General features: G+C 37.0%; 1 protein-coding gene across 4 annotated transcripts in view; it reads right to left on the bottom strand.

Annotated features, from left to right (window-relative positions):
• Positions 1 to 181: 181 nt before the first annotated feature.
• HYCC2 (hyccin PI4KA lipid kinase complex subunit 2) overlaps positions 182 to 12,209 on the bottom strand; it is a 49,911-nt gene continuing 37,883 nt past the window's right edge. For all 4 annotated transcript variants that reach the window (XM_084208991.1, XM_084208990.1, XM_084208993.1 and 1 more), the window contains one exon: positions 182 to 7,979. In XM_084208991.1, the coding sequence (XP_084065117.1) occupies positions 7,375 to 7,979 (605 nt within the window). In that variant the 3' untranslated portion in view covers positions 182 to 7,374. The remainder of the gene's footprint in view (positions 7,980 to 12,209) is intronic.

Genomic DNA, 12,209 nt, shown 5'->3' with positions numbered 1-12,209 from the left:
CCGCCCTCAGGCTGCCCGGGGAGAACGGCCCGCAGCGCCCTCCCAGCCGCGCCAGCCTGAATCACACCCTGAAAAACCAGCAAGTCACAAAGCATTCACTTCTGTTCAGAAACAGCACGATATTTATTTAACATCTTTATATATTTATATATATATATATATAATTTTTTCTGCATTGCAGATTGTGTCGAGTTTTATACATCTCTATTTACAATGATTTAAAATAATTATATTTCTTCTCTGGCAGGTATTTACAAAGTCAATAGTAACTACATTTCACATTTCAACAAGTCAACAGCATGAACCAGCTCAGTAAGACAGTTAAGATAATGGCTTACATGCACCAATAACATGATCTTCAATACGTGCCTTCTTCAGGACTAAGAATGAAGACTCTCCCTGGTCCCCAGGTTAAAGGACATCATACAGCAGAGGTCACGGTTATTAAAAACCTGTTTGATTTAGTCCTTCACCAGTACCGAATCTCGAACATCTGGGGCTCATACCAGCAAGCAGGGCTATGCTGGTCAAGAGGGGCTCACACCACCAAGCCATGTCCTTTTGCCTAGCCTGTGTGTCCACAAGAAGTGGGCTACGTGCTGCTTATGCTCCTTCTACGAGATTAAATAATGCTAAAGTAGTAAAAATCCTCAGAAACCTTAGTTCAGAGAAACAAACCTGGTATGACGAAAAAGTAAGAAAATAATCTTTTAACTCTTGCAGAATGTTGGGGGTTTTTTTTGTTAGTAAAACTGAGAGCAAGTCCTGTATTCTTACAAGGACAAAAACAGATCAAAAAACTCATTGTCAAGTACAGGAATTACAAATTTTAAAAATGCAGCATGGGGGATATATCAATTTAGTTATTGGGGTCTTATAATAGCAAATAAAAGCTACCATAGTAAATCTAAAATGTATTAAGAGTAGCTGATTATTAAAAATCTTTATTAGCTTTTTCCTGGAATCTTCAATATGAAAAAAGTGTTAAATGACTCTGTTTTATTTAATATTATTCATATTTAATCTTATGGTATTTGTCCATAAATAACCAGCTAGTAAATACCCCACCTAAAGTATGTACTATGTGCAAGAAAACAGAAGTAATCATTGAACACTGACACACACACACACACACACATCACACACCCCAGTACTAGGAATCTATTAATATTTTGACATGTTGATTTATCCTGAGTGATTGTTAACTCACATCTACTGTATACTTGAAGCCACAAAGTTTTTACTACTTGCATTTTTCATAAACTAATAACATGAAATTCTAGCACAACCACAGTAACTGTCTGAACAGAAAGAACAGTGTCAATAGCCAGTATTTCTGTTACTCCCAAGTACTTGTTTCAGAACTAAAGGTAAAAGGTTGTTCTACTTTTTCTGTTTGGTGATCAGTTCTGGGGAGGATGAGGACTCAAACACATAGGATTCACTACAGATTTGTAAGGAAGTTTCCATGACAAAGCACCATAGAGACACTTTACCAGCAGATACTTCTAAACAGAAATCTCCCCCTGACCATTTTGCCCTCTAAAATCAAAACCTGTGAGAATTCCAAACCACATTTTAAAGCAATTTAAATGCTGACTCATGAATAGATTATTAATCACTTATTAAAAAGTTGCACCAGAATGCAAAGACAGGCTTCTCTGAAACCGCTTAAATCTTACAGACTGTAAAACACTGGGAGCTCACACCCGAGTGGCTGCTCAATAGAACCTGGTCTCATCACTCTGCTCATCATGCACAAGCTAAAATGTAGGGCAACATTTTACTGTGTGGAGAGAAAGCTTTAATATACATCTGTTCCCATCAAACTCCTCACAGGAAAACCTTAGGAATCCTTTATGATAGAAGGGATAATTTATGGACCCATTTTTAATTCAGTTGGCTCCTCAGGCACTACCTTTGGTAAAATCTGATGAACGCAGTTTAAAAAAAATTCAGGGAGAGGTATAGCCTAGAGAAAAATAAGTAAAAGGATGGAAGCAAAATTGGTTTTTTTCATTAAATCTCAAATACAGATTATTAAAATGGGACAGATTTTTACTTAATCCTTTTCTGAAGCTGTAAGGTACCCTTAAGACTTGCACAGCTTTCTTCTAAACTTTTAATATCACAGGCCTTGACACTTGACAAACTTACTAAGCAAGTTTATCTAAAATGGTTGGCAGTTGTTTTAAAATCTTGTTCCAAGATTTATTTTAAATAAAATTTCATAATGACTATGTGGAAAACCTGGTAAGTATCAGTCTTGCAAAATCTACTTACTGTTTTCAGGAACAAAGAAAGTTGCTCACAGGTCACCATCATCTTCCACCACTGTGGAAGAGGCAAGCAAGTATTTTGCCTCTTCAGCTGGTCATTACAGAAATTTTGATAGACTGATAAATGTATTTGCTAACACAACACCCAAGTCTGATTTACTACCCTGAATCACCTACAGAAAACCTCTCAACAGCAAAGTTTATCCAAGTGCCAGTGAGGAAAAAACAAAAATAATGAACAGAGATTAAGGCCCATATGCTAGAAACAAGTAGCATTTAAAATACTAAAGATAATATAAAATATAAAAAATTATATAAATCAAGAATGTGATGCAAGTACAGAGGATCTGGCTTGTTTGCTTAGCATGCTTGAAAAGGAGTGACATTTTGCAACTTTAGTCCTGCAATTATCCTAAACAAGAAACTGAAATAAAAGAAGTACATTTACTCTTCTGATGAAAACTCTACCTATGATATAAATGCTTGTTACAAATTAAACCTAGCTGATGGCTTTAATGTTATATTAAACATGCCAAGGTAGCAATATCTTTGGCAGTGAGAGAATTTAAGGATGAGACTATTAGATCTACTAACATCAAAGTAATTTCTTTTGTGTGCAGTACATACGTTTCATTCAAACATATTCCATTATATTTTCCCCACCTCTTCTAGGATTATGAGCGCAGTACCTATACTGTACAGCTTGGCTTTTATTATTTTATTCAAAAAGTTATACTTGATTCTCTCTTAGTCTTCAAATTAATTTAAATTTGTAAGCCAAGATAAACAAAAATGTCTGGTTTGTGACCAAAGTTAAAATGCTGAACACTTAGAGGAGATAGGCATTGGTTCATGATAAAATAGGACAAGTTCAAACTCTTAGGTTAAAATACAGCCATAGCATAGAATTATCTATTCCAAAATTAATTTTTCAAAATATAATTCTCTGAACATGTTATACATTAAATATTGAGGAAAACTTCCCTGGAGCTACAATTTTCCAAGAACACTAATAAACTTCATTAAAGAAGTAAAACAAACCACATAGTATCTGAAGACAAAAAGCAGAGTTGGGGTCACCTTACTGCAGAGTAGCTTTACCACCACTAAGATGCAGGTTTTCCCCTTAATCTCAAAAAATACGTTCCTATTTACATACAGTATACACACAGTTGAGGCAATTGATTGTCAGCACGTGACAAATGTATGCACCTACTCACACACAAGTAAACCTCACATGGTGAGAAAAAACCCTGTCCCAGTAAACTCCAGTATTCATAAGTAGTGCAAATAAATACTTTGTCAGAAAATATCTTTTTTTTTTTTCTCACTATATTGATGACTTTAATTACGTTAAAGCTAGCAGGAGTACGTTGGAAATGCATTTAAGACCAACACACTTGCAAACTACAAATACTAGATCTAATGCTTACTGGCTGCAACATGATGTTCAGCATTACAGAATGAAGTATGCTGTTAAAAAACTTTAAATTCACATTAGAAAGGGTGTTCAAAGAAAACTGCATTTAAAATGGACAGTGATACCAAAGTATCCATTTAATGAAATTTTCCAAATGAAAACTAAAGGGATAATACAAAAATTGAAACGGTCATCTTGCAACAACAATTTTAATAGGTATTTTTACTTCATCACTTTGCTCTCTGCCGAATGAAAATATGGTTCACCTTTCAAACACCTTTCAACCAAAAAGCTGCTCACAATAAATGCCTGAAAGGATAATCAAGCTAGAGTTCACAATCCCAACATTTGTATTTTCTTAAAATGATAAAGTCCAAAAAAAATGTTGCAAAATGGCAGCATATTGTGATGTGTATCAAGGAACATTTAATTTTTCCCTGCTGAAGTATATGTATACATCAGAATATAGAATCTACCCTTCCTCACCTAAGAATTGAATGTATGTGCATGCTTGCACATATATGGAGGGGAAAATCATAGTGTTCTGCTTCTTGCCCTTTTATAATGTTGCGGTTGCACTCAAACAGCGCAGAAGTCTAAATCTAGTGCCTCCAGCGCCAAATGTTCTAAAAGAAGAGACAGCAGAATGAATTTAGGCTAAGGAGGCTTGATTTAAGTCTAAACATTTGTCACAGGTGTTAGAAAAATTATGTTTTGTACTTTGTTTAGTATTTAGCATATATAATCAGAAACCCAGCAGATTATTCCCTCCACCCATATCCCAGACACTTCTAATTTTATTTCTGCCACAGTACTTTGGAATGTACTGAACATAACGTATAAAGATTTGCTATGATCTTGCCACACCTCAGAGTGGTTTGAGACACAGCAGTAATGATAAACATGATACACAGCACTGCAGAGCCTCCCACTACAGCTGGCTTGTAGATACTTGGGATGACTTCATTGGGAAGGTAAATGTTCAACAGTACTCTGCTGAAAAACAACAAAACAAGCTCCCACAACTGAAACACTGCACTGAAAGGGTAATTTTTGAGAAATCACAGATGTACCACATCAGCAGATAGAAACCATCATTTTTTTAACAGGGATAAATTTGAACTCTTTTTAAATAGACTGATATGGAGTAAGTATATATATACAAGAACAAACAAAAATACAATGAATGAAACCATTAAAAAAGGCACATGATCAAAATGACAAGTGTAAAAATAATTTAAAAGGTAGTTTGACTGAGGTTTTTGACAATTGGAATTTACAGATGTACATTTGACTTCCCTAAATGAAGTCAGTAAAGCCGTCTCACTTTTCTGAAATAGTTTTTGCAGTGTGGGACCCCATAGAAAAAAACTGCTTTTAAAAAAGGTTGTAAAATTTGACCTGATGCCAATTTAAGCACCCTAAAACCTCTGGACAAATAAAGAAAGTAGAGAACCTTGCTAATGAACAGCTTTACTTTTTAAAATACTAAAATTAAGTAATTCTTAGAAAATTAGCTGACACTCCTGACCTTTTCTTTCCAAAATATTTAAGCGAACTTCCTTTCTGATAGTCACTGCAAAGTATAAACTTGATGCTTCCAGTCATGATTTACCAATTGTCTCCACTAGGAAAATTTTATGTTGTAAATAAGATTTTAACCATATACAGCTTTTGACATTTTTACAGAAATGTAAGCCTTGTAGCTTCATCTCAGCTTTGCCTTAGTTCCATCTGTGCATGACTGGTGATCCTTAAAAATTATTTTCCATTTCGAAACTGTCAGGTTTTCCTTCTGATGAGTCTATTTACTCTTTACCTGAATTTCTACATCAGATGCCACTAAATTCACTTTATGAATGTATGATATGAAGACTAGGCTACCAAAGTGACTCATCAAACCACAAAAAACCCTTCAAATATTTTAATAAATTTTAATGTAAATTTGAAAAAAAAAATCTATTTTAAATAAAGCTTAAAAAAATCCCCACCAAAATCAACTATCAGCAATACCACACCACATCATTCATTGTCCTGAATATCTTAAAGAGTATCATTCAAAGGCAGCCTGCTGTTTGTAACTGCTTACATTTATCCTTCACAGTGACAGTGAAAAGTGCCTACATAAAAATTGTAACTCTTTCCTGAAAGTTTACAGTTTGTAAACTTCCAGGATATCATATAGGACTTGAGCAGAGAGGATGAACTTTTCCCTTTTCTATCAATCCAAAAAGAGATACAGAGAGATGGAGAGAGAATGACATTCATTCTCCAGAGTTACCAGAAATGTGCTTTAAAGCAGTGTCCTCTAACATAAGTACCAGTCAGTGCCCACACAGCAGTCATATACATTCGAGGCTTGGCTCAATGGCACGAGTTCTGCATTTTCTAGAGCAGGGCCAATCCACAAAAAATAAGAGTTAAAAAAAACCTCAAAAGATTATATATATCAAGGCAATGAAGTGTGATCCTTCTGGGGGGAAAAAAAACAGACTGTCAGTACCCCTTTGCACAAACGGCATTGCTAGAAAAGCATTTCACATTGAAACTTCAGTGTTTCTAGCAAAATATTGTCTCTATCCCTGAGACAACACCTTGAGAGTATGGTCTGTCTGAACTATAGGATTCCTCAAATGATTCCATCACTGAATTCAGGGACATTGAGAAAGTAGCTGAAAGGGGTGGGGGTATCCCAACAGCCACAGTACAAAAGACAGCAGCCTGAGAAATACTCTTTACCCGAATACACCTTTCAATTTGGCGATCAGCACCTCACAAGAAAAACAGCAACAATAAAAATGAAGCAGAGCTAGCCATTATTTCCTGGGGAAGTAGTGTTTCCTTCCCACTTGCAAACCAAATTGCTTTAACAGCATGGTGGTATCTAACTTTTAGTCTAAATGCAGAATGACCCTGTGTCCTGGAGGGGAAGACATGTAACATTACAAATGGCTACAACGCCATTAGAAGTGCATTGTAACCTACATTATCAACCTAGAATCCTGTCTCCGAGGGAATACAGCTCCTTAATATGCATGTCTCAGTTGCTGAACATCAAAAGCTTCTGGGATGAGAGACTGGGGGCAGTCAAGAAAAAACTACCCTCATTTAATGAAAAAAGTGCTGTAGGCAGCCAGGAGCAGCAATGACAATCCCCTTCCCAGAATTGATTGCACAGACTCAGAGAGGTCCAAAGTCACACTAGAATCTCTGAGGCACTCCTGGTTCTGAGAAAGACCAAGTCAGGATCCAGTAGTCTTTGCAGTACTGTAGACCAAGAAAACAAACCCGTTTCTATTTCTTAACAAAGCCAAAGCATCATCTCATAGGGATCACATTCACCATTTCCGCCGGTGTCTCCAGTCTCACAGTGTTGAAATGGGACTGATCAGCCTACGATGGATTGCACATCACCCAAAGAGAAAGGAAGGCATGGAAAAAGGCATACAGTACATGATATACTGCTTCACAACCATGTTCACAAGGGGGAAGGAGGATGAAGGTGAGAGAAGAATTATTGCTGTTTCAGTAATACAGTATGATAGCTAAACCAAATGAAACAAGATCACAACGGTCAGTATTTTCACACTGTGGGATGATGGTTCATGTTTTGCCTAAGGATGAATTTGCCAGGGATTAAGGGGGAAGAGGGAATACTAAGGAAGGGAGTCAAAGTTACACCTGGGATATCAGCTGCATATTGAAACTTGGAGATCGAGACTGCTTGGTTAGGGGAGCTCCTGGGGAAAGGAGATCTTTACCTTCCCCAGCTTGGCCTAGCCGGTCCTCCTGTAGGCTGATAGTTGAAAACCGATTGGTGTTGCCAGCTGCTAGACTGGTAAAACCCTCTGTGCCAGCTCCAACACTGGAGCCTGCCTGACTGCCATTCACATAGTCAAATGATTTACTGGAGGAAGCACTGGCGGTCCTGATCAGGCCCAAACTGTTGGCTTTTGGCACCACCTGCCCAGCAGGCAGGCTGAGGTGTTTCTTAGTAGGTGTCATCTCAATTATATCTCCATCCAAGTCAGAGGATTGGTGCGTGTACTGCTTTCGAGCTACTGAATCCCGAGGGCTCTCATTGGATTTTGCTGCAGAAGAGGTTTCTTTCTCCTTAGCAGAACGCCCACTTGCTGTTTTCCTTAAGCTGCTCTTCTGGGATACAGAGGATACAGGTTTGGTCCCAGCTGGCTGGCTGCTGAGGGAAGCTCCTGATGAAAATCCTTCATCAGCATCATTAAGGTTTACAGACTCCTCTCTTCCATTTACACCTTCAGTATCTATTAAGAAAAAAAAGAAGCAACCAAAAAATCCCCAAACCAATCAGAAAACACAGAATGCAATAAAGTCACAGGAAGACAAAGATGTGCACAGAAGATCAAAACAAACCTCATTTGCTAATACACTTGGATTCCACTTGTTAAATTTTTTTTTGGATTTTCAGCCAATTTTCCTGCCATATTTAGCAGAATATTAATAGAGTCTAACAGTAAGTGCTCCCTGAGCTTGATTGGCCTTTCATCTGTAGTACTTTTATCCATCAGAATACTGGTTCCAAACTTTGTCTATAAGCAAGAATTGGACCCCATTTGGCTAATTTGTTTTAGCTTGGTCTGCAGATACTACTACCCATTCTCCTACTACATGCTGTTAAAAATAACCAAACTAAAACAAACCCAGCACTCTTTCAGACTATTTTTATCCTATTTTGAGGCAAGATCTAAGGATCTCTTTCATTCAGAGTAAGTTCTGGTGAGTGCTCAGTAAGCTTCAGAACTAGGCCACTTCCTAGGCTAACAATCACAATGCTCGAACAGAGGTAGAAGGCTTCTCTTGTGTGTAGCTCACACTGTGAACACTTTCTATTAGAGATTAACCTAATTCCTAGTTCTCCAAAATTCAATCCTCCTTGAATTTACAGCAATCCCATCCAGGTGTTTCTACCATATTTGCTTTTATCTCAACATCTACATTTTTCAGCGAAAAAAAAAAAGGCAACCCTTGCATTAAGAGAAATTAAATCTCTGAAACACTTTATGTTATAGAAGAGGCACTGTGCTTTTGACTGGAATATAAAAGCATTACAATATTATTTCTTAAATCCTTATTTTTAGGCTTATAATATGATTAGGGCTGCACACAAATACTTTTTATCTTTTAATCTTATTCCAGCTTTTTCTAAGCTCCAAGTTCTCAGAAGTTATTGTTTTAGTAGAAAACTGAGCAGCACTCAAATTTCAAAACTAAAAATGGAGCAACAGTTTTTGCTCCATGTATCTCATTTCAATAAGAAAAAGGCATAAATTTTAACCACGTTAGCAAAAAAGGAGTCACTCAGACTATAAGAATTTTGCCTTTCTTTGTAAAAACTGTAGAGTGTGATTATTTGGAGAAATACAGATCCAGCCCAGCTAAAGCCACTGTGGTGCTCTACTGTTAAGACTGTTGAACCCAGCTTGCTGCCAAGCAAATACATTTAAATCTTTTTTTGCAGAATGGGAAAATCATGGTGGCAAGTATCTGAGAGACGCTAATATTTGAGTGGAAGCTCATCCTCTCATGCTGAGTGTTAGCTAAGGAACATTTTACATCGTGGCAAACAGAACAGACAGAAAGCTTTTGGTGTTGCTGCTGCCTCTATGTAGCAGGAATATAGCCTGATCCCATTTCACATTTCTGAGGTGTAATGCAAACCCAAAACTTTACAGGGAGGTTTCATTACTCTGCTCTACATTTACTACTTCTTTTCAGGAAACTTTGCCCTGGAATTACCATTGCTGTATATCAGCTTACAAAAGATATTTAGACATCTCCAAATCAAACCACTCTCAGCCTCTATGAAAACAATGCAATAAGAGACGATTGCATTGTAGAGATGTAGTTTTCAGTAGTTCTATTTGACTCATTCGCCTCCAAGAAGCAGAAAAATAATATAGTTCATGTTACTGCAGTCTTTCTTCCTTGGTTAAGCCTTTTGCCTTACAAAAAGAAGGTCCTTAGGTTCCCAGAGCAATTATTAAAATGAAGGATGTGTTACTTGCTTTAACTTCCTGTAACCATATTTAAAACGCACATACCTTCCCCACTTCCTGACCACTCTATTTGGTAAAACTAGGCCTTCCTCTTCTCCTTGACACATAGCTGTCTTTTCTTACATTAGACAGCGATATATTTTATCCACAATCCACACTGACATTCCCCCCTCCAACCTTCCCACACACAATCAAAGGTACTGATAAAAATCAGACATTACTGGAACATACCAAAAGCAAGACCACTTTTTCAATTAACCAACATTTATGTTTCTTTATATAACCATGCAAAGCTGGATGAAAGCATGTTCATTTACAAGCAGCAAGAGAAGCAGCTGAAGCCCCCTCTCAAGCCCTTCTTATTCAATAGAAAGATGTGGAACTTGGAAGAAAGTGTCTCCAGACAACACTGCTAAGATTTTTATTATTACAAGAACACCAGTAGTTTTCAAAGTTTGTGTTAAAGCATTGCTGAGTAACAGGATGCTGAAGCACATGTCCTATTCAGGGACTGTGAAGCAGTCACACTGAAAAAATGGCATTTTATGCGTAGGATTTAAAGATAAGACTGAGAGGGGTTGTTGCAAGCTTTTGGATGCTGCAACTATACAGAGGCCCAAGCTGCTCAGCAGTGCTCAAAAATGAAGAACATAGAGAAGATAACATGCAAGAGAGTTTGTGTCTAGTCAGACCCACATACCTACAGAAGTTCCCAATGGGATTAAAGTAATTCAGCAAACACAATCTTTTCCTAATACATCTTATTTTTCCTCTAAAACTGCCCTCAAAAATAATAAAAAACGTTTGAGTCCTTTACATACTCTGGGAAGGAAAACAGAATGATGTAACAATGAAGTTTTCTCTCTTTTTTTGTTTGTTTGTTTTTGGTTTTGTTTATGTTCCAATAGACCAATAAGACAATTTCAAAAGGAAATAAAATCTAAAAATCTACTTCCTTCCAAATACTCTTTATTTTAAGGCCAAAAGAGAAAGTGACAGTGCAACCCAACAGAAATCATATCCATTGCACTACAGTGTGTATTCAGGACTCTCACTGTTCATTATCAGAATAAATCTGTCCTCAAATAATTTGCTATTTGTGCATATACACAACTAGTACTTTAGATACAGACTCAGTGTTCTCCACTGACCCAAAATAGTGCACAGAACCGCAGCTGCAATCACCCAGAAGAAGAATAGCTTGCACTGCATTACTGAGTCATCCCTGAAGTCTTGTCTTTTTCTACTTAAGGGGTCAAAACACTGATCTGAAGAAGGGGTTTTATACACCTTTTTAAAATTACTTTTAGCATGTTTATCCTTCCTATACCTGAAGACTGAAAAGTCACTAGAAGTGATCAGTCTCTCCTTGTGCTGTTTGACATCAAACTGGTATTTGTAAGAGGGAATTTTCTGGCTGAAGCTTTCTGTGAAATCAGCATCAGAAAACAAACAGACCCCTGGATATACACCCATAATTTTATGTTGGTAATCAAGGCAAACTCCTTTCCTTGGTATTCTCCCAGGTGCTATCAGCTGGAAAACTCAGTTTGATCAAGAATGTTTTTATACATTTCTTATGTTACAGACGTAAATGGTATTCAGTCCATTTGTACTGAAGCAGAGAATGTGGAATGATGCCTTATCCAATAATATGCCAAATTATATCCATGGCTTCAAACAAAACTAAAATGCATCATCTTTATCAACTTCTCTTCCCACTTCCTGTCCCAGAAGGTTCTCTGCAGCTCAGAACTTCTCTATATCCTTCAAGTCATGCACATGCAAAGAGTTATAAAACGGAGTAAGATCAAGTGAAAAGTGAGTTTAAGAGAAGACAAGATCATTTACTGAGCATGCTCAAATTCATAATGCACCAAGTAGATTAAAAACCTGCACTAAATATTTTTATGCCACTCTCTTCTACTCTTAATCATTGCTGGATAGCAACTTTGTTTAAGTTTAATGCTTCTGTGATTCTACAATTAAGTCTCCAAATTCCCTAGATTGTTTCCTGAGAAACAAATCTGAAGAACAAATGTAGCTCATATCTGAATGTGCAAATAAATCTTATTTACGATCAACTAATGTCCTTATAGAGGCTGGAAACACCAAAGTTCACATACAGAAGAAGGCTTAAGATAGGAGAGTACTTGAAAATATGTTTAGCTAAATCTGTAAGAAACTAATTCTCATCTCTGAGGAGAAATCATGATTCAAGTTCAGTACTTGAAACTATGTCTTTCAGCAAGGAAATCCTCTTTACTCAAAAGTAGATGAACTTAAATAAAATTCTACCACCTACTCTATCTGCTATTCTTGGCTGCCAAGCAGACCTCTGAAGCCCTACAGCACTTGTGCGGACAGCACAACTGAGAAAGAAAGCAGTAATTGTTTCCAGAGTTTTTAGAAACGAGACAACCTCATTTCTTCCTGATAAAACAAGCACTTTTTTGATGCTTGTAGAGCAGCCAGTTC

This window comes from Fringilla coelebs (assembly GCF_963513975.1).
Source record: "Fringilla coelebs genome assembly, chromosome: 7".
Classification (NCBI taxonomy): domain Eukaryota; kingdom Metazoa; phylum Chordata; class Aves; order Passeriformes; family Fringillidae; genus Fringilla; species Fringilla coelebs.
Note: the sequence above shows the minus strand (reverse complement) of the source record. Positions and strands in the feature narration are given on the sequence as shown.